Here is a 22344-nt window from a genome sequence, read left to right as displayed (position 1 = left end):
ACTTGTAAATAAATATCACATTCTTGTTTTCAAAGCCAACTCTTGCAGACTGGGTTCCCAAGCCAATTTCACAATGCTTGATGACCCTGGGGCAAGCGTTAAAGGATTCTAAACCTGTATTGTGCAACCTAAATAACCTACCATCTTCTCCTGATCCAGCAACATTAATAGATAATGCAGTTATGGATCTCCAAAAATTTGTTTAAAAATGGAAAATGAGTGAATTCATATATGTAATAGTATTCTTATTCCTAGCATATAGAGTATGTTCTCAATAAACATTAGCTACTATTCTAGGAATATACCTTGCTAGTTCAGAGTGAAAATCAAATTTTGAGACTACATATTTGAAAACTATGAAGTATATAACAGTTTATTTAAATGAACATCCATGATCTATCTACAACATAACAAAAAGCAAAGATTTACTGACACAAGATCTGGGTTCAAACCCCAGTTCAAAGGACTACCTAGCTACGACACAGGGTAAGTCTAAAGCATTTGGCGTGACATCTCTTCATCTAAAAAAACAAGTATAAAGAATCAGCACTCAGAAGAATCCCTTAGGTGGCCATATATGAATGTAAAGTGGATGTGGCGGAAAGAAACAGCAAGCAAGAAAGATTCTACTCCCTAAACCCTTTAATTTAAGTAGACTTTTCTTTTTTTTTTTTTTTTTTTTTTTTTTTTAATGTTTTGGAAATCTGCCCAGGTAATTTTAAGGCAAATGGTAGAGCAGCTGTGTCTGTAAGAGCCAAGGATTTGAAATGCCTACAATGCAAGACTTCCTGACTTCTATTCTTTTAACAGGGATGTCCAAACTATAGGAAGTTTCTCATTAAGGACCGGATTATTTAAAATATAACAAGATTATTTATGTTTGCATTTTACCTAACTTTAGTTCATCGTTTGCTAGAGCACATTCTGTACATTTTAAGAGGCTGGTCAAATCCCACTAAAAAGACTATCATTCTGCCTTCTTTACTATGGCTACTGATGGATTTTAACATATACCAAGGAAATGAAGTTCATCATAAGGAACAATCACTTTCATGCAAAAATGATGTTTTATGTATTTACAAAAGAATTATTAACACTTTAAGTACAAACAGTTCATCAGAAACAAGTAAAACTCACCCCATTTAGAGAGAAAATGCCCAAATATTCACCAGTATTAATCTGTTGGTTACATATTTGAAACTCTAAAGTCTACTGAATATTAAGATTAATGAAACCGCCTTTAAATTGCTTTTAATCAGTGTCATTACTATGGTCATCTGTAAATGTATGGTGTTATCTTACCTTCATTTAATAGTTACATAAGACATATTTACTCTATGAAATTAATATGCAAATATGCAATGAATGAATGAAATGTGTACATTTTAAGTTGTGTAGCACAATTCATGAATGTGACAAGGACAGCAGCCTGTGGTTACTATCCTACTTTAGGCAAAGTTGAAATAAAATAAGCTTGCCTTTGGCTCTCTTCCATCTCTCAACATCTTTCTTTTTTTCCTCAAGGTTTATCTTAATTGGTTAGCTGTCAGTTCTCTGCCAATGTATTTACTGAACTGACTTAAGGTATGATGTCCCATGGACATCTATGTTTAAAAGGACTTCTGCATGACCATTCAATGAGAAAAGGACAATCTTTTCAATAAATGTGGTAGGAAAACTGGATATCACATGCAAAGGAAGTTGAACCCTTACCTTATACCATATACAAAATTAATTCCAAATGGATCAAAAACCTTAACATAAGAGCTAAAATTATAAAACTCTTAGAACTAAGAAAGCATTGATTTCTTGGCTATGACACCAAAAGCACAGGCAACAACAAAAAGTAGATAAACTGGACCCCATTAAAAATTTAAAACTTCTCTGTACATCAGAAGACCCAACAGGGGATCTGAGTGTGCTCAGTGATAGTGAGCACTGGCAAGTTTCTGGGTCAATTTCTGGCATCACAAAAAGGAGGGAAGAGGACAGAACAGTAAAAGGAAATGCTACAAAATGGGAGAAAATATATGCAAATTTTATATCTGATAAGGGGTTGTATTTTTTTTTTAATCTCTACAACTTAACATCAAAACTACACACATTGCCAATAAGCACTTGAAAGGATGTTCAACATAACTAATCATTATGCAAATTGAAAGCACAATGAATAGGATAGCTGCTATTAAAAAAAAAGGAAAAGTATTGCCAAGGATGGAAAGGCACTGGGACCCCTTGTGCACTACTGGTGAAAATAAAATATGGTGCAGCTTCTATAGAAAATACTACAGCAGCACAGTATGGTGGCACATGTCTACCATCCCAGTTACACAGGAAGCCGAAACAGGAAAATCAAAAGTTTAAGGCCAGCCTGAACAACTCAGAAAATTTCTGTCTCAAAATAATAATTTTTTTAAAAAAGTACTGAGGATGTAGCTTAGTGACAGAGCACCTGGGAATTCAATCCCGGAGGGAAGGAAGGAGGGAAGGAAGGAAGGAAACGAAATAGTACAGAAGTTGTTGAAAAATTAGGAATGGACTTATCATGATTATGAAATTTTACTTCTGAATATAGGCCCTAAAATAAAGTGTGAACACAAGCACATATTTATTTATTTCTAGTCCACATTCACACCTTAATTATTAACAAGAGCCAAAAGGCAGGAAAACTGAAGTGTCTGTTGATGGGAGAAATGGATAAGGAAAATGTAGCATATATCTAAAATGAAATATTTGGTCTTAAAAAGGAAGGAAATTCCAACACATGCTACAACATGAATGAACCATGAAGACGTAAGTCTAAGTGAAACAAGCCATTGTAAAAAGACAAATATGTATGACTCTATTCATGAGTTACTTTAAGCAGATAAATTCAGAGACAAAGTAGAATGGTGGTTGTAGGGAAGAGTTATTGTTCAATGGGTTAAGTTTCAGGCAAGGTGAAAGGGTTCTGGGGGCTGGAGATGTGGCTCAGCGGTAGCGCGCTCGCCTGGCATGCGTGCGGCCCGGGTTCGATCCTCAGCACCACATACAAACAAAGATTTTGTGTCCGCCGATAACTAAAAAATAAAGTATTTAAAAAAAAAAAAAAAAAAGAAAGGGTTCTGATGATGAATCGTGGTGATGGTTGTAGGATAATGTGAATGTAACTAATCCACTAAAACGTACACTTAAAAACAGTTAAAACGGGGCTGGGGATGTGGCTTAGCAGTAGAGCGCTCACCCAGCATGTGCAAGACCCTGGGTTCAATCCTCTGTACCACATAAAAATAAAGGTATTGTGTCCAACTACAACTAAAAAATAAAACATTAAAAAAAAAAACAGTCAAATGGTAAGTTTTATATCGTATCTACTTTACATAGATATAAAATTTTTTAAAATAATATTTAAAGGAGCAAAGGAATTTTTTTTTTGTTTTTTGTTTTTTTAAATAGAACTTCTGAAGCTAGATGCACTAGGATCACAGAAATGGGTAAAATACATGAAAGGGAGGTGGGGTGTAACCACTGTGTGGAGGCGGAGTGCAAAGCTCAGAAAGAGGCTACCTCTCCAAGCAATCTGTACTGCAGAACCTGGATCCTTTCTTGGAACTGTGGGCAGTGGGAGGCCAACTGCAAAAGGACCATGTGCTGTTCTTATGAGAAATTAAGTAAATGGGGTGCTAGACCACAGGCCTAAAAAAAAAAAAACTGACAATGCCTACTCCAATGCTCTTATTTGGTCCTTAAATGGTAAAGGCTTTGACCAGAGAAGCAGCTTTTTGTGTAACTTTCAGATCTAAAATAGCTGATTGGAGATTTTGTTTTGAGACCATCATTGTCTAAAGCTATAGTTTTCAGGCTGCTATTAGAAGAACACTATAGAAAATCCTGAATTTCATAACAGGGAAGTACAGCATTCTTTCAGACCCATGGCACACACTGTAGTCAGGTTTCCTCTCTGAAGGGACTCTCACGAAGCTAGTTAGGGGGGAAAAAAAATCAGACACCTGAGTGCACTATGCCCTTGTAGCAATTTCCACAGAAGTACCTAACTTTAGTCTTTACACTTGATTTTTAGGTGTTCTAAAATCAAGGAAAAGTGTACGTTTTCTAAGAACAGTGTTGCATGCAAGTAGTATTTCATGTATTTAAGATACCTTTTAAAAACTATACAAAAATAAAAGTCCAAGATATTTACATTAGATTTTATTTCAAATCTAATAGAACCAACCATCTTTTACAATTTTTTCACCTTCAGTATACAGAAACATTTTTCTATTTCCAATTTTTCTGCTGCAATAAAACAACTCCTGAACTAGATGAGATACTCTATCTGTCTGATTGCTTTGTTTTGAGCCAGAATGTTGCCCAGGCAGGCCTAGAACTCCCGGGTTTAAGTGATCCTCATGCTCAACCTCTGGAGTAGCTGGAATTACAGGCATTGGTCACCACACACCACTGAGATCCATTTTGATCAACACCAAATAAACACAGAACTCAAAAAAAACTTTAGTCTAGGGCTGGGGCTGTAGCTCAGTGGTAAAGCACTTGCCTTGCATGTGTAAAGCACTGGGTTCTAATCTCAGCACCACATAATAAATAAAGATACAGTGTGTTCATCTATAACTAAAAAAACAAAAAACTTTAGTCTGTCAAATGAAGGTGACATAAAATACTATCCGAAAATTTTTAAAAAGGCTACAGTCTGATCTTTCTCTTTTTTGGGGACCTTCTCTATTATTTGATCACTGATTTGTGTTTTATACATTTATTTTTTATGCTAAGTCTTGCTGGGTGTTTCTTTTCAGAATAGTTTTTCCCTGCTGTATTTATAAACTCAATTTATGTTTAGTATAGATTGTAATAAACAAAAACCAGTAAGGGGGAGGAAGAATTACCCATAATACACCATCTAAAAAATTCACCTGTTGACTATATTTCCTTCCTTTCGTGGTTTTTAAAATTTTTTAACATTTAAATCTAAAATTCTTTACACCACTAGAAATACCTCACATTCCCACAACGCTTTTTTCCAAAAAGCTATATCTAGAGTTTTAGGGTGGTTTTTTTTTTTTTTTTTTTTTTTTTTTTTTTAACCAGGGATTGAACTCAGGGGCACTCAACCACTAAGCCACATCCCCAGCCCTATAGTTTATATAGCACTCTATAGGACAGGCAGGCCAAATACTATTTTGCACACAGTTGCTTTCTAGGGTAGAGAAGTTAAAATGTTTGATATGCTGAAGTAGCAGTTTGTGGTTCAAAATGATACATCTTGAAAACAAGGAAGGTTTCCAAATTTTCAAGGGAGAAAATCACAATGGTATCACCAGGAACTGCTTAAAAAGTGAATAAAAACACTCCTACTGAATTGAACTCACCTAATACAATTCAACAAAACAGATGCTTATGCATTAGTCAGACATAGTAGGAGCCATGTTCAGGAGTCAGACATAGTAGGAGCCATGTTTCAAACAGAACTAGGGAAGAAAACAGGTGCTACAAGTAAGCTCCATCTAGATTAGCTCCATCTACGTTATATTCATGATAAACAGAGACCCTAGAGACAACACCAACTTTGTTCCTAATTGGCTCACTGACAACCAGCAAGTCATACATCAGCCAGATTTTAGATCTTTCCTATGTGGACAGAGTTGGACATGACAAATCTAGTCTCTTGCATTTATTGTAGCCATTAAAACACACACACACAGCTTTTAAGACACATACATATATATTATGCAACTTTTTATATACCTTCCAAAAAAAAAAAAAAAAAGATGTGCCTATCCATAAGTACAGCTGGGTAGTAGTAAAGAATTAACCTTACCTAAAAATTAAGTCTAGCCTTTGCCCTCGATTCTCAGGAAGTAATCTGTAAACCCTTGGAAGGTCCTGCATATCCAAAGCCTTTGTTTACCAGGGGCTGCAAACCACTCCAAATAGTCTAACAATGTGATTTAAGGTAGCAGCTTTGGACCATGTATTATCAACCTCCTGAAAAACTGAAGACTTTATAAAAAGTCAACCATGCCAGCAATCAATTATATATAGACGTTGGACAAAATCTGAACACCAAGACCCGGAATTTTCCTTTAGTCAATATTCAGTCAGTACTGTCATACGTTAAGTGCCAGAAGTTAGCACTGTCCATGACCCCACTAGGAGAATAACCAGAAATTTCACATGTGGAACTCTTTGTGCCCCATGTATCTCTTCCCTTGGCTATTATAATCTGTACCTTTTCTTTTTTTTTTTCCCCCTAAAGAGAGAGTGAGAGAGGAGAGTGAGAGAGAGAGTGAGAGGGAATTTTTTTTAATATTTATTTTTTAGTTCTCGGAGGACACAACATCTTTGTTTGTATATGGTGCTGAGGATCAAACCCGGGCCGCACGCATGCCAGGCGAGCACGCTACCGCTTGAGCCACATCCCCAGCCCATGTACCTTTTCCACTATAATAAATCCAATCATAAGTACAAGCACTTTTAGCATCAGTACAAGAACTTTCAGAAGTTCTGTGACCTCATTCAGAGAATTACTGAACCAGAAAATAATCATGAGGATCCCCAAACTTGTAGTTGGGTGTCAAAAGTGAGGATGGTCAGCTGACAGAATGGCACTCTCCTCCAAATTTCATTCTTCCTTTCTTTCTTCATCCCCTCTTTTTCCCTCCCTCCCTTTCTTTCAAAATGGAACACCATTCCTATCCCTCTTAATGGGAAATGGGTGACAACTACAGACTATACTTCCCAGCCTTCTTTAAAATCAGGAGAGGCGCAAGGCACACTCCTGTGATCCTAGAAATTTGGGAAGCTAGGGCAGGAGTTATCACAAATTGAAGGCCAACCTCAGCTAGTGAGACCCTGTTTCAAAATTAAGAGAAGACCTGGAGATATAGCTCTGTGGAAAAGCATTCCTGGGTTCAATCACCAATACCAAAAATCTTTGGAGACAGGTGCATGGAGTACTGCATACCTGGCAAATGTTAAGGGTGCCTGAGTGGCAAACCACCCCCTTCATGGTAGGCACATGAGCAGCAAAACGGTTACCCCGTATGCACAGCGCCTGAGCATGAGGCCATGTGTTGTGGTCCCAGTGCTTGCTCCACGGTCCACTCCTCGATTGGTCACCGAAAGGATAGTTGGCCAGAAATTGTATTGGTGGCTGCCTATAATCTGCTTAACTACTGCCCAAGAGTATATATACATGGTAACTATACAATAAAATCAGACCTGCTTCCAGCTTGGTCTCCAGAAGGTCTTGATTCGTGACTCCATAGTCACACTCTCCTCTACCCTGTTCTGTAGACCTCCTCGCTGGATGAGAGAGCCCACATAAAAATGCATCAAATCAGCAGTGACTAAGTTCTCACCATTGAGATACAAACACAACAATGCCTACAAAAAAAAAAAAAAAATATATATATATATATATATATATATATATATATATATATATGCTATATTCTTCTTCCCCTTTCCCATGCTCAAGACTGACTGGGAGTTGTTTACTTCTTTTTCAGGAATACAGTTGTGCGGTAACCCAGTTTCAACTATGGGAAAAGAATACAATAACCAATGGAATAGCCAGTTGCAATGGTGCAGGCCTCAAGTCACAGCATCTCAGGAGGTGAGGCAGGAGGATCACAAGTTTAAGGTCAACCTCAGTAACTTAGCAAGTCCCTAAGCAACTTAGTGAGAGCCTGCCTCAAATAAACAAACAAATAAATAAGAAAGGGTTGGGGGATGGTTCAGTGTAAAGCACCTCTAGGTTCAATCCCGAGAACCAAATAAAATAAAATAACCTAGGAATAGCTTAAAAAAAAAAACAACAACAAAAAACAGAAGGAACCTCAGACCCTGAATGACCTGAAAAAGCAGAGTTGCTCACCTGCTATGTACTTTCTGCCTACTTTTAGACTATTACTAGCAAGAAGAAAACTTCCAATATTGATTTCACTGTATGCAGAAGTCTCTGTTATAGAGGCTTAGCCTGTCCCCTAAAATGTAAAAATACTTAAGCATTTTATTATGATTTTGATTCCATATTTAAGTAAACCAAACAGATTAAAGGAAATAAAGATAAAAAGACACATATTAAAAAAACTGAAGTTGCAAATTTGAAACACTTGTAAAATGCCCTAGTTTGAGACAGATCTTTTTTTTTTTTTTTTTGGGGGGGGTATACCAGGGATTGAACCCAGGGGCACTTATCCACTGAGCCACATCCCAACCCTTTTTACTTTTTATTTTGAGACAAGAGTCTCACTAAGTTGCTGAGGCTTATGAGACTCCTGCCTCAGTCTCCTGAGCTGCTGGGATTACAAGTGTACACCACAGCACCCAGCTGAGGTGGATCTTATTGAAAGGAAAATTTCCATCCCAAACAATTCAAAATAAAAGAGCTTTCTCTCTCTCATCATTTGGTATATAACTACAAAAAAAATACAAAATGATATTTGATTTAACAAGGCCATGTGATACAAACTGAAGGGTGCATTCTGAAAGAATTATTATTTTCTTTCCTGGAATCACAGATTCCCGAAGGGAAAAAAAAAAAAGAAATAGACACTGTTTTAACGAATCACCAAGGAGGACTTCCTCTTTTGGCTTTCCAGAGCTGGAGAGAATTCTTCATCCAGTTTCCAAAAACCCTCCCTCAGTTTTCTGTTTTCTATGTTCCAAATCACATGGCCCAAAAGTTTTTCTTAAACATCTCCATTAGGATATCTCAGGTGCACCTCAAAGTCAGCATGTCTATAAGGAGGTAAAGCGCTTGCCTCACACATGCGAGACCCTGGGTTCGATCCTCAGCACCACATAAAAATAAAATAAAGGTATTGGGTCCAACTACAATAAACAAAATATTAAAAAAAAATAAAGCCAGACACTGTTATAAGCTGAAACCTACTGTTACAGCTTGGATATGAGCGTCCCCAAAAAAGTTTATGTGTTAATGAAGATTATTCAAAAGTGAAATGATTAGATCTTGAGAGTTATAATCTAATCAGTGGATTAACCTATCTGACAGATTAATACTTTGAACAGATTACAGGGTGGTAACTGTAGGCAGGTGGGGTGACTGGAGGAAGTAGGTCACAGGTTCGGGGGGGGGGGGATGAGGGGAGAGGCATACTCTTGGGGATTATATTTTGTCCCTGGAACACAATGCACTTCCCTGCTCTGCTTCCTGGCTACCATGAGCTGAGCAGTTTTCTTCCACCATACGCTTCCACCATGATGTTATGCCTCGTCCAAAGTCCAGAGCAATAGTCAGTAGGGCGTAGACTGGGACCACTGAAACCTTGAGCCAGAATAAACTTTTCTCCCCTCTAAGTCATTCTTGTTAGGTATTTTGATCACAACAAAAAGCTAATACACCTACCTAACAGTCCAGACCACCCAAAAAGGAAACACAATCTTGTTTAATATTTCCCAATCTAGAGGAAGTCTGGCCCATTTGGAACATAGTCTACCTTATTATGCCCCCAATAAAAAAACAAAAACAAAACAAAGCACTTCTCACTCTCAAGATAGCCCACATTCTGCTCTGAGAATGTACACCTTCACATTTTTCTTTCTAATAAAGCTCTTTCCTGTTTGCTAAAACATGACTGTCCTTAAATCCTTTTATGTGATAGGGTTAAGAGCCTGGAAGGTCTGAGGAGGGGGTCTCTTCTGGCTCTGATGAGGTCTCCTCAGACTCCCTTATCACTTAAGTGTCAGCATCACTTAGTAGGTAGATTTGAGCTGAGAATGATTACAATGATCTGAAGGAGCAAAAGGGAACTAAGAAGAGGAGAGCAACAATGTCAGAAAAATTCATCATCAAAACCACAGAAAACATTCTGGAATTGACTGGTTTACAAAATACATGGCCAGATGTAATACTAACCAAGGTAACTGAGGCCTTGATTGTCATTCCAAGCATGTTGAGCCTTACTTTTTAAGTTTTAGGAAACTGTAAAATTGTATATATAAACAGCAGACAATGAGTTGGATACATATGGAGAGTTTCTGCCTCATGAGTCCAGTCTACATGAAGATCCACAAACCTGTCTTAGCGGATGTCCTTGTCTTGTGCATTCCACCCATATAATTCATTAGATCTCTGAACTCACATAGGAAACTGGCAAATGGTGATATAGAACAAATCACTTTGAGCAAATGCAACTAAAAATATATGGTCAAACACTCTTTTCTGGATCTGCTATCAGTTCCATCTTTCACCAATCTCTTTTCTCACAAATCCTTACATTAAATGTAATTGCAAGTGAATATAAAAGGTATAGAATGTTTAAAAAGTTGCCACTGCTTCTGGACTCTTTCCTTGCCTTCATGCCAAGAACTCCCTATCATATATTTTAAAACATAAGAGACAGTAGTTTTATAGATATAACATTATAAGGAGATACTACATTCTTTTTTTTTTTTTTAATGTAGTGCTGAGGATGGAACCCAGGGCCTCACATGTGCTAGGCAAGCCCTCTACTACTGAGCTACAGCCCCAGCAACATACTACATTCTTCAAGACACTAAAAGTCTAATTTGATGTAACAATTTATTCAGCACTCTATACTTGACTAATAGACTCTAGCTCCATGTAACAGTGAGAGCTCCAAAACAATCTTTAAATGACAATCAGAAATAAGATTTTCAATTGGGCATAAACAACATGCAAAAGAAAACTGTTCCAGCTGGGGTTGTGGCTCAGTGGTAGAGCACTTGCCTAGCATGTGCGAGGTCCTGGGTTCGATCCTCAGGACCACATAAAAATAAATAAAATAAAGGTATCGTGTCCAACTACACTGAAAAAAAATTATTTAAAAAAAAAAACTCCTCCAAAAGCATAAAGTTAAACATGTTGGTAACTTTCTCTCAAGTGCTAAAATTCAAAACAGCAATTAAGTTACTACAAAACATTCTGCAACTCTAAAAACAAATAGATCATCAACCTCTCTACCTCACCCACAAAAATCTCACATAGATTTATTTTCTTTTCACTTAGTAGTAGGAAATAATCATTTAAAACTAAAAAAAACAATTCACAAAGAAATAAAAAATCAAACTTTTCACAGAAAAAATTAGTGCACTTTTAAAATACCAAGAAATATTTAGTTTACAACCCAACCTGCAACAAAATTTACATAAATAAGATATATGACTTAAATGAGTATAAACCCAGGCTTTAATTCTACTGTATTAATGAAAGAAAATGTTATAATCCTCAACAGAAGGTAATCTTTTTATATAAATATACTTTAATACAACTTGCTTCAATATTTAATATAAATATGTCAAAATATATATAATGAGTAGAATTTAGGCTTCTACCATTACTACTAGTTTTAGCTGTAACAAATTTGGCAAGTATGTGTTCTCACTTTTTCAGCTAATATTGTATAGTAATGAATTTGGCTAGCTTTTGTCCCTGGTTCCTGAAAGACTCAATGTTTCAAATTTCCCAAATGGTACAGTGTCTTTGTAACCCATGTGGGCTCCTCAAACCACATCTGACATATGAATTTATATTAACAGAGTGATTCCCAGTGGACCCCTAGTTTCAGGTCAGGGGCTGTCATGCTGGAAAGGTCAACCCATGTTATTAGAGAACTGGAACTTTGAGATAGGTAATACCAGCCTGACCTCCTGACCTCCAAGTAAGGAACAAGGCTAAAGACGTAGTTCAGTCTTACCTATATAATAAAACGTCAATAAAATCTCTGGACACTTAGGTTTGGGTGAGCTTCTCTGGCTGGTGTACCGAGAGCATAAAGTCTTGAGGGCATGAAAGCTTTATCCTCCCCCCACACATCTCATTTATCGGATCCTGTTCTTCCAAGAACAGCTTTCTTGAATTCTGAGTCATTCTAGCAAATTAACAAAGCTTAGGGGATAGTGGGGACTTTAGAAGTTATAGTGCCTTGATCAGAATTGTGAGTGGCCTGGAAATCCTAGAGCTTGTGACTGATAACTAAAGCGAGGGGATTCTGGCAGGCCCTGCCCTCAGTGTGATGCCTAACTTAACTCTGGGAAGTTGGTACCAGAATTACTCAGCAGCTAAAATACAGAATATACTGCCCTACTTCTCTTCCCAGGACTCTGGGACTTAAAGGAGGAAAGCTGAGTGAAACCATTCTTTAAGCTATAAAACATCCCAGTTAGTACCAAGTTTTTTGTTTTAAGCTATGTTCTTTAATATATTAAAGAATTATTAAAATGTTTTTTAAATTAAAGAAATTTACCTTAAATCATCCATGTTAAAACAAAAAAGAGAGCTGGGCATGGTGGCGCATGCATGTAACCCCAGCAGCTCAGGAAGCTGAGACTGTAGGATTGAGGGTTCAAAGCCAGACTAAGCAATAGCTAAGAAACTCAGTGAGATCCTCTCTCTAAATAAAATACAAAAAAAAAAAAAACCGGAGCCGGGGATGTGGCTCAGTGCTCAGTGGTTGAGTGTCTCTGAGTTCAATCCCCAGTACTCATCCTCCACCAAAAAGGAGGGGGGTTTAAAATAAAATTGACTATCCAAGCTTAAAAAAAAAAAAAAAGGCTTAAAATAGCAAGCCAACAAGTCATCAAGAACTAGAGCCTGTTATTATAATAATAAGATTCCTAACTTGGTAAAAGGCATTTGAAAGGGCAAAGAATAATTATAATTTCAAACTACATAATTCAGACTAATGTCTAAAAGATAAAAATGCATTAAGTCAATTTTGAGTAATATCAAATGTAGGAATGATGGCGTTTAGAAAATGTAATGTGCACTCATTATTTTGTGACTAAACCTCTAAGAAGTTTCTCTTAAGTCTTGGGTCTAACCAAGAATGACAGAAGCTAGTAAGCAATATTTTGGTTATTCACATACTGGATTCAAGTACAAACTACTTACTTAACAGCCATATTTTTCCCCCATTCTCACTCTTTTAATTTAAGCCTAATGAGACCAATGTGCCCTTTAATAAGAGTCTCAAACCATCCTATGTGGATAAAGCAACTACCTTTCTACACAAGAGAACATATTTTCTTACTGCATTATAAATAGAGGACAAAATTTTTTTCTACTCACTTCCAATGATAAAAAACAATTCAAGCCTTTAAATCACAATTTTACAAAAACATATTGTTCAATATTCTGCCCTCTTAAATAAGAGATTTCAAAGTGTTGATTTTTCCATGGACGATACATGCACAGAGCAGAATGTAATAGGAAAAAAAAAAAAAAAAAAAAACGTCACTTTTAGAATTTAAAAAAAAAAAAAAAAAACCATCTAGGTTCTAGCCCTAAATTTCTCCTCATTCACAGCTGAAAATTATCTGGATCTCATTTTCCTTCAGAAGGCTAGGGATACAATCTAAGATTCTTTCTAGCACCAGCATTCTGACTCTACTTAAGCATCAATTCAACAATTTTTATTTTAGTTGTTCTTACAAAAGAAAGTTTTACAAATAGACATCAAGAATCATTAAAACTTACGTTAAAATATTCCACAAATGTTTCCTTATAAAAAAAAAAAAGATAACAAAAGATTTGCTCGGTAATCAGCAGAAAGACATTAATATTTTATTAAATATTTATGTTACCTGAAACTTATTTTCAGCAAATCTAAAGACAATTGTTTTCTTAAATCAAATCTATCACATCCATTACATTCAAAACCTTTCCAAACTATTTACAAAGCTGATGTACCATGAGATGTATGATGCTTTGACTTATCTTTAATGGCTTTTTAGAATGAGAAAAAAATGTAAATGATTTTGCATATTACCAACTTAATGTCTCACACATAAGGAACATGTAGGCACTGAAGTATAGTGATAGTTAAATCCAAAGAAACTAAAATCATAAAAAATGGTAAAACTGCCAGTAGTTTAAGAGGCTACCTACTCACAAATAATGTGATAAAATAAAATGGCAAGTTTCCAAACAGAAACCTTGTTATTTTTAATGTGGCTCACAGAAGAGTGGTTATGACCTTGAAATACAGAATGAGGTGGAACTTGGTAGAAATCCTGGCTATATTCTGACCTACCTGTGTGATCCAGCCAAGCAACATCATCTCTATAAATCTGTCTCTTTACAACTGTGCCTACCTTATATATATTGTCTTGTGAATATTAAACAAGATAATGCACTTAGCAAAGAGCCCAGTAATTATTTAATAATGTAATAATTTAATAATTTAGTAATTATTAGATTTTGGACAAATGTAAATACAAGCAGTATTTCAATTTTTTAAAAAAGTTAAAGCCCAAAGTCGAGGATTCTAGGCAGACTGAGAAATAAAACATGTTACTACAAAGAGGACAAGTGGATCAAGTAAAAATAACTGGTACTATGCAAATATAATTAAAACAGAAGAATCTTAAGTTTACAAAAATAACTCAAGTTGTCTTAGCTCAAACTATTTATTATTACAAAGTCACTGTGTCTAGAAATTCTTTACTATTTCTGGAAATGCTAAAGAAGAAGCAATTACACTATGCAAAGAACAGAAGGATAAAGAAAGATATACAGTATAGTTGGACTGTGTTAAGCTCCAATTAAGAACCAAACACAATTTGAGGGGAAAAACTCAAAATGAAAGGCAGAAATTCAACACACTAAAGAGGATAAAACATCTTTTCCTTTCCAAATACTACAAGACTCATACCTTAACTGGATCATCAAGGGCTTCCCTATCTAAAGACAGGAAGCCTCCAGCAAGTCCTTTCATCACCACAATCATATCTCCAGCAGAACTTCAAAGGGAAATATATAAAAGCCACTCTGGTGGGTGGCTGTTGAGATAATCACTCTTAGTATCTTCCACAAATCCGAGAATAAAAACCTGACTTACACATTAAGACCAAATACAGGTCATCATTCTCAGGAGTTTATTTTTCAATTTTTTCTAGACCTATACAAAATCTACTTATTAGAAACTAAACAAGTTCCATAAATCCATAAATATAATTTGGTAGCCCATAAAAATTCAGCCAAAAAAGGTCATAAGTATAAAAAAAATCAATTACTTCACATTTTATCTCATGCCAAATCTTAAGTCAAAACATTTTTTTTTTTTTTTTTTTGCAGTGCTAGGGACTGAACCCAGGCCTTAGTGCTCTACAACTGAGCCACATTCCCAGTCCCCAAGTAATTTTTTAAAAAGTATAAAATAACTCTCACAGAAACACCTTACATGTATTAATTCAAATTATTACTCACTGTAATCCTTTATAGTCATCTTACAGATAGATGAGCATACAAAGGCACCCACAGGTACTGTTTACTATAAAATTAGGGTAAAGTTTTATGAGTTTGGTACAGTCTGACCTTAAAGGACCTATAACAGGATAGGGATAAAAGATAATTATCACAACACATGAAAAATGGCAAATAGCCTAACCACTGAAGGGAAGATAACCTTTAGACTGGATCTTTGAAAGAGAGACTTTAAGTGAGTTTCCAAGTGTCCAGCATAGAAGTCTAAGACATGAGGTAACATTATGCTAGCAGAATTTGCAAAGGCAAAGCCAAGCCTATAAGAAACCACAAATCTACGTTTGGAAAGCAGGTAGATTGTAAAAACCAAAAAATGAGTTACTGGGCACTCCATAGCAAGAACCAAGGCCATGATATGTATTACTCAACTTAAGGAGCAAATAATGGCTTATTCTTGGAGATTAGAGGAGCCAGAGAGGCTAGGCAGATACACAGAATGAAGACTTGTTACATAAAGTGCTAACAGTTACAAGCGCTTTTTATGGCATGCCAGTCTACACGATTTCTTGTCACCCACGTACCATTTCTACCACTACATGACCTGAGAGGATGAAGACAGAGTTGGACCTAGATCATCTGTCACTTTTTAATTAAACAAGGGGGCTCAATGAAGGAGCTAGGCTATGTTAAGGTTCCTGCTTTTCCAACTGGGAATACATAGGAAGAGCAGTGAAACACACAGAAATGCCACTTTCCGTCCACACCGGGGCTGAGTCATTTCAACAGTGTGTGCAAGTGTGAAAGGGACACTTGTAAGGACAGTTGGGGAAAGGTGCGCTGCACATTAAGGGCCAGAGAAGTATCATGGAAACGCGAATGATAAAAACTGCCTGTGGATACTCCGACAGGGACTGCGGGGCCGGGCGTGGGGGACAGGCAGTGACTGGAGGCCAGGCGGAGAAGCGCGGCGCCCGCCGACATTCTGCCAGCGCTCGGGGAGCGTACGCCCGAACGAGCGGACGCCCAAACGCGCGAACGAATGAATGGCGCGGGACTCAATGGCCGGCCGAGGCGCCGGCGCAGGAGGAAGGAGTTTGCGGCGCGGGGCGGCGGGCGGCGTCCGCGGCGGGTCGCGGAGGGAAGGGCCGCGGGCTGGGGTCGGGGCGGCCGCGAGCGGCGGCGGCGGCGGCGGCGGCGGAGGGACCGGCGCGCCATGGCGGAGGGGGAAGGGGAGGTCACGCGTTACATAACCCGGCGGCCGCCGGCCGAGGGGCGGGCGCTGCGGGCAGCCCAGGCCGCGAGAGCACGGCCCATGCCGCCCGCGCCGGCGCGCCCGCCGCCACCCGCACCTCAGGCCGGCCGCCGCCGCGCGGGTCTGTGGCGTCTCAGGACGACGCGTGTCCGGCGCCACCCCGCACCGGCCCGGGGTCGCTCACCTTCCGCGTTGCCCCAGACCACCATGCCCGAGCCCGGCTGCCTGCTCCAGCCTCGCGGGCTCCAGCGCCGCCGCCGCCGCTGCAGAGTGCCCTCACCGGGGCCGGGGAGGAGCGCGGGGAAAGACAGTTGCTCCAACGCACCGCGGTCCAGGCTCCCCCACAGTCGCGGCGGCCGGTCTCCCGCGCGCCGCGGCGGCTCCGCCCCTCCCCCTCCGGCGGGCGCGCGCGCGCTAGCTCCGCCCCCGCCCACCCCGGCTGCGGCGCCCGGCTCGCGCGCGAGGCTCACACTCACTCTCGCGTGGCGAATGCGCTTGGCGCGCGCCTGGCCCAAAACGACCCTGCGCGACAGGCGCGGCGCAGTGCTGCGGCCCCGCCCTCCTCTCTCGCCGCCGCCAGCGGGGGCAGCGCCTTGCACGTGACCGTCTCGCGCGCGCGGGGGCGGGGGTGCACGGAGCTGGCCAGGCTCAGCATCACCCAGCTGCCGGTGCGCCGCCCTCTCGGGTCCCAGGCTCCTGCGTGTTGCTCCCGCTGCAGGGACGCTCCGCCCCACGCCGCCCCGCCGGCTCTGGGCTCCCCTGTCGCGGAGGACACAAGTGCTTCTTAAATGTATTATCTGCTATTCATGGCAAAATATACAAAAAAAAAAAAAAAACACTTGAAACACACTTCTATATGCATATGGTAGAAAGCAATTTACTCCTTTGGATAATGTGGTTCATTACTTTTTTTAATGTTCATCACTTAAGTGAGGTTAGAATTTGTGAATCACCTTAGGAAACAAAAGTGACATTTACTGAACACTTGATGTGCTTCAGGCACTATGCTCAACGTTTCAATTAAGCATTTAAATTTCTCTAAAATCAGCCAAGTAAGGAATAATTGTCTTGAAAGATTAGGACACTGAGGTACAGAGAATTTGTGGGAACCTGCCCAGTGTCACACAGATAATTCTATAACTGTTAAAGCCAAACTAAAGTGAGACTCTCAAACTACCTTGATAACTGTCTCAAACAAGCATATGCAAACCACTGTTTTATTTTTTTAAAAGATGGAATATTCAACAATGTCAAACCAATAACTTGCCCAATATTAAGATTCTTTTCCTTTGCTGTTTCTTAATTGAAATTGCACTGTGAAAATGGTGAGAAGATATAAAAGATAATCTACCAATTAAATAATTTTCAACTTTTGTTAATCTCCACAAAAGCTATTTTTCTCAGTCTGAATTATTACAAAAAGAAATGTGGATTTAAATACAGAGGTATATGAAAAGGAGATTTTCTTTAATACTTACTTACTGAATAACTGCTATATTTTTTCAGACGCACCTTTAAAGATGCTATTATCTGCCTACTAAAGGAGGAGATCATTGCCTCTAACACTTAAAGGATGATCTGGGGATTTATTTCCTTAAGAGCTATACTGAGATTCAAAGAATTAGGTCAAAGTATAGCGAACAGACACATCCTCAGTGATTAAATAAAATATGCAAAATGGAGAAATTTATATTTATTCAAAAAAAGAACCAAAGCCCAAGGTTACTATTAAAATATAGTTAGGAATATAACTGAAATGGGTGAAGAATACTTCAAGGAACTACTCTCAAGCCCTTGGAAACTATTAAAGGGAAAAATCTCAGCTGCTTACTAAGAGTAGTAAAATACCTTTCTCTCCCTCTCTCTCTCTCTCTCTCTCTCTCTCTCTCTCTATATATATATATATATATAAACTTATTACTTTTGTAAGTTAGGAAAACCTATCAAGTAATGTCATAAAACAAAACAAAGCATCTTTTTGGAGAAAAAGGTTTAAATAACATTCTCCCACACCTATGCAGAGCAAATATCAAGTAGGGCAAATCTCGGGTTCTTTTATTCCCTACTTTTTGTGTCCTACTTTTTCCTAATAGAACTCAAGAAAGAATTTTAAAGGGGGGGGGAGGAGGAGTAGTACATAAGATTTTTTGTGTGTGCCCTCTTTTGTTTGTGAACACCTAAGTAGAAATGTATTTCCTACACTAGAGATTTATTGTTTCTTCAGTAATATTTGTTTATCAAATTGTTTTGATGTTCTTAGGTTCATACGTGATCCTGACCATCACAATTAAAACGTGTTATTAAAGTTAAGTCTATGACTACAAATCAAAAGTAGTAAGAACCAATGCACCAGACAACTCCAACACCCAACACATTAGTACTATATTTGGAAGAATGGTTTACCTTTTTAATTCTGAAAGTCTGGACTCAATTGTTTCCTGTTTTATTTGAACCTTCTGAGCACTACTTATAATTTTTGTTAAATCTTCCTGGCGAATTTTATTTTCTTCTGGTTTTGAAGACGAAACCTTTCAAAAAGCAAATTTAGAAAATCAAAAATACACTGCACACCCATGATTATAATTCAAAGCTTCCCTATTATAAGAATTTTTTGTGATCTACTCAAAGGGAGATTTTGTTCTAAAAGCCCAGGGTGGAATTCTAGGAAAAGAATACACTTCACAGCTCATCCAGAGAGAAAGCAAGAAATAATCAGAAAACAAAACAAAAAAAAATTTCTTTAAGTTTCCATGAGCAGTAATATCTTAGGGTTTTTTTTTTCTTTTCCTTCTGCCAAATTCCCTGTAATTTTCTCAAGCCTTTTTATTACCACATTCCACTTTTAATTAAATTTATACAGTAATGGCTACATGGCAGGTCATTTTCTTTCATGGTTTACAGCCCTTTTATGGATTTAGTAAAAATATCTTATTTCAGCAAAAGATATTCATTCAAAAATGTAATAATTAATGCCTACCATGTACAAAGTACTTATTCTGTACAACGGATATATATCAGTAAACAACAAAAAAAGTCCTACAGTGAGGACTTTTTTTCAGTCAACACAGGAATGAACCTTCCTAATATAATAATGACTCTTCATCCTCAATCAGAATGTTGTAAGCATTTTCCTTTCATCAAGAAAATAAAGAATGAGCTCTCACTACAGATGAACACAGGGAAAGGTGGAGGATAGAATATTTAATTAAATTTTATTGGTCTGATTCATTCTAACAAAGAACACCTGTGTAATTTCTGTACATTCTGCATTACAATAGCTAAAATTGCTCATTGGTCAATCATACATGTCAAAATCTTAGCTAAATAATGTTAACAACAACTCACCTTCCTTTTAATGTTCTCCAACAAGTCATCCTGGCCTTGTTTGAAGTAAGGATGCTGAAATTCAACAGGACCATCTCTTTCCTGCTTTACTATTCCAGAGTCAATATGTACTACTTTACGGAAACCATCTGAAAAAAATTGAAAATTTAATCACACTGGAATTAGACAACAGTCAAAAAGTCACAATGCTTGTGTGGAATTTTCCTTTATCATCTATCTTAATGAGAAAAAAAATGGTTTAATCAGTAATTGGTTAGCAGAACAAATAAACTGCTGTCCATACTTACACATATTTAGTTGCCTTACAAAGCTTGCCATGTTATTGTGCTTGAAGTATTTTGGAAGAATTTCTTTTGCAAATCTTTGTTCATCCAAGACCAGAAAACTTTGGCCATTCTAAAGAAAACCAGAAAAGGTCAATTAGTTAAGGTTCTCTGGCACACTCATATGTATGAATCCCAAATCTGTCCTGACCAGTCCTTCCATGATACCTTCAAATCAAAATTCTATTCCTGATAATGGCAACAACAACAACAAATTGCAATTAAGTGCCAAACTGCAATTAAATTTTTCGATATCTACCTGACACCAAATACTGCATTATATCATTAGCATTTCCATTAAATAAGAAAAATAGACCATTTCTGCTATCTTGTATAACAATAAAATAAATAAGATAAATTAAAAGGAAACACATTTTATCAGTATCTGTAGTAGACACTATACTAAGATGCACTGATTACAAATCAACTGCAAAACTCGAAGCTATATGTTTACTACATTAACACTGAAAGTTAACAGTGGCCAGGTGAGGGGGCCCAAGCCTGTAATCCCAGAGGGTAGGAAGGCTGAGGGAGGAGGATCTAATAAATATCCACAATACATACAAAACTCCTACAATTCAACAACAAAAATCAAACAACCTAACTAAAACAAAACAAAACAAAGGACTGTAGTAGACCTTTCTCCAAAGAACATTTATAAATATAGTCAATAAGCACATGAAAAGGCACTCAATATCACTAATCATTAGAAATAAAATCAAAACCACTATGAGATACCTACTACTTCGTAGCCATTAAGATGGTCATGAGCAAAAAACAAAAAATAAGTATTGATGAAGATGTGGAAAAATTTGAACTCGTGTGAATTGCCAATGGAATATAAAAGTGTGGCTACTATGGAAAGAGTATAGTAGATCCTCAAAAAATTAAAACAATCACTATAATATCCAGCAATTCCTGTTATAGATATGTACTTAAAAGAAGAAAAAGAAGCATAAACTTTGAAGCTCACAATAGCATTATTTATAATAGCCAAAAGGTAGAAACAACCAAAATGTCCAACAGTTGAATAGATAAACAAAATGTAGTATATACATTGAAATATTCAGTCTTAAAAAGTTAGTCATGATTGCTCTCATTATATCAAACAAGACATTTGGTATTTGTTTTTTAGGGATTGATAAGCAATAGCCTGCGTTTGAACATCTGTCTACTCCCCCGACAGCTCTCCTCATAAAAGGTCCCAGATGCAAAGCGAGGGGTGTGTGCGTGTGGTCAGGTCCTAGGGTACAGATTTCCCCAGCTAACCCCGCGCCGAAGAGCCCGGCCTGGATCTCCGGTTCCGATCCCTACCGGAGCCGGATGGAGGATGAGTGTGCAATAACGTGGCTCCCGCGCCCTAGGTACGTCCTCTGCCTAGGCTGCGCGGGGCCGGTTAGGAACGCGACCCGGCCGGACCGTTACGGGCCGCCCCTCCCCCACCGCGGCCCGCGGCAAGCGGTGCGGCTGGGCCCCAGCTCCCCTCGTGACCAATACCAGGGGTCCTCTAGAGGCTGCGCGCAAAGGCCGCGCGGTGCCGCACAGCCGCCCCGCGCCTGGCAGGGAGCCTCGAGCCTCAGGCCGCGAGGGACATCCCCGCGGGAGGGAGCGGGAGGAGGCGGTTGGGAGGGTCCTCTAGAGGCTGCGCGCAAAGGCCGCGCGGTGCCGCACAGCCGCCCCGCGCCTGGCAGGGAGCGTCGAACCTCAGGCCGCGAGGGACAACCCCGCGGGAGGGAGCGGGAGGAGGCGTTCGGAGGCCGCAGTGCCCCGACCATACCTGGCTCTAGGCGATGAACTCGTTGGTGTGGGTTTCCTCCACAAACGTCCACAGCTTGCTGAGGAAAGCCGGCACGTTCCAACTCTGGTTCATCGTTAACCAGCCGCAGAAATTCCGAATTTTACACCCCAACGCAGCGGCGGCGGTGGTGGCGGCGGTGCTGGCCGAGGCGTCGGCGGCGGTGCTGGCCGAGGCGTCGGCGGCGGTGCTGGCCGAGGCGTCGGCGGCGGTGCTGGCCGAGGCGTCGGCGGCGGTGCTGGCCGAGGCGTCGGCGGCGGTGCTGGCCGAGGCGTCGGCGGCGGTGCTGGCCGAGGCGTCGGCGGCGGTGCTGGCCGAGGCGTCGGCGGCGGTGCTGGCCGAGGCGTCGGCGGCGGTGCTGGCCGAGGCGTCGGCGGCGGTGCTGGCCGAGGCGTCGGCGGCGGTGCTGGCCGAGGCGTCGGCGGCGGTGCTGGCCGAGGCG

The 22344-nt window shown here is 39.4% G+C and overlaps 1 protein-coding gene across 1 annotated transcript in view; it reads right to left on the bottom strand.

Moving 5' to 3' along the window:
* LOC308649514 (uncharacterized protein) overlaps positions 1 to 22018 on the bottom strand; it is a gene marked incomplete at its 3' end in the record, with an annotated part of 38571 nt that extends 16553 nt beyond the window's left edge. The window contains exons 1-5 of the mRNA XM_081295047.1: positions 21885 to 22018; positions 20072 to 20180; positions 19785 to 19912; positions 18843 to 18967; positions 16624 to 17198 (exon numbers count right to left, since the gene is read on the bottom strand). Coding sequence (XP_081151173.1) covers positions 16624 to 17198; positions 18843 to 18967; positions 19785 to 19912; positions 20072 to 20102 — 859 coding nt within the window. The 5' untranslated portion in view covers positions 20103 to 20180; positions 21885 to 22018. The remainder of the gene's footprint in view (positions 1 to 16623; positions 17199 to 18842; positions 18968 to 19784; positions 19913 to 20071; positions 20181 to 21884) is intronic.
* Between the last annotated feature and the right edge of the window lie 326 nt (positions 22019 to 22344).

This window comes from Spermophilus citellus, assembly GCF_964194105.1.
Source record: "Spermophilus citellus genome assembly, chromosome: 5".
Lineage (NCBI taxonomy): Eukaryota > Metazoa > Chordata > Mammalia > Rodentia > Sciuridae > Spermophilus > Spermophilus citellus.
Note: the sequence above shows the minus strand (reverse complement) of the source record. Positions and strands in the feature narration are given on the sequence as shown.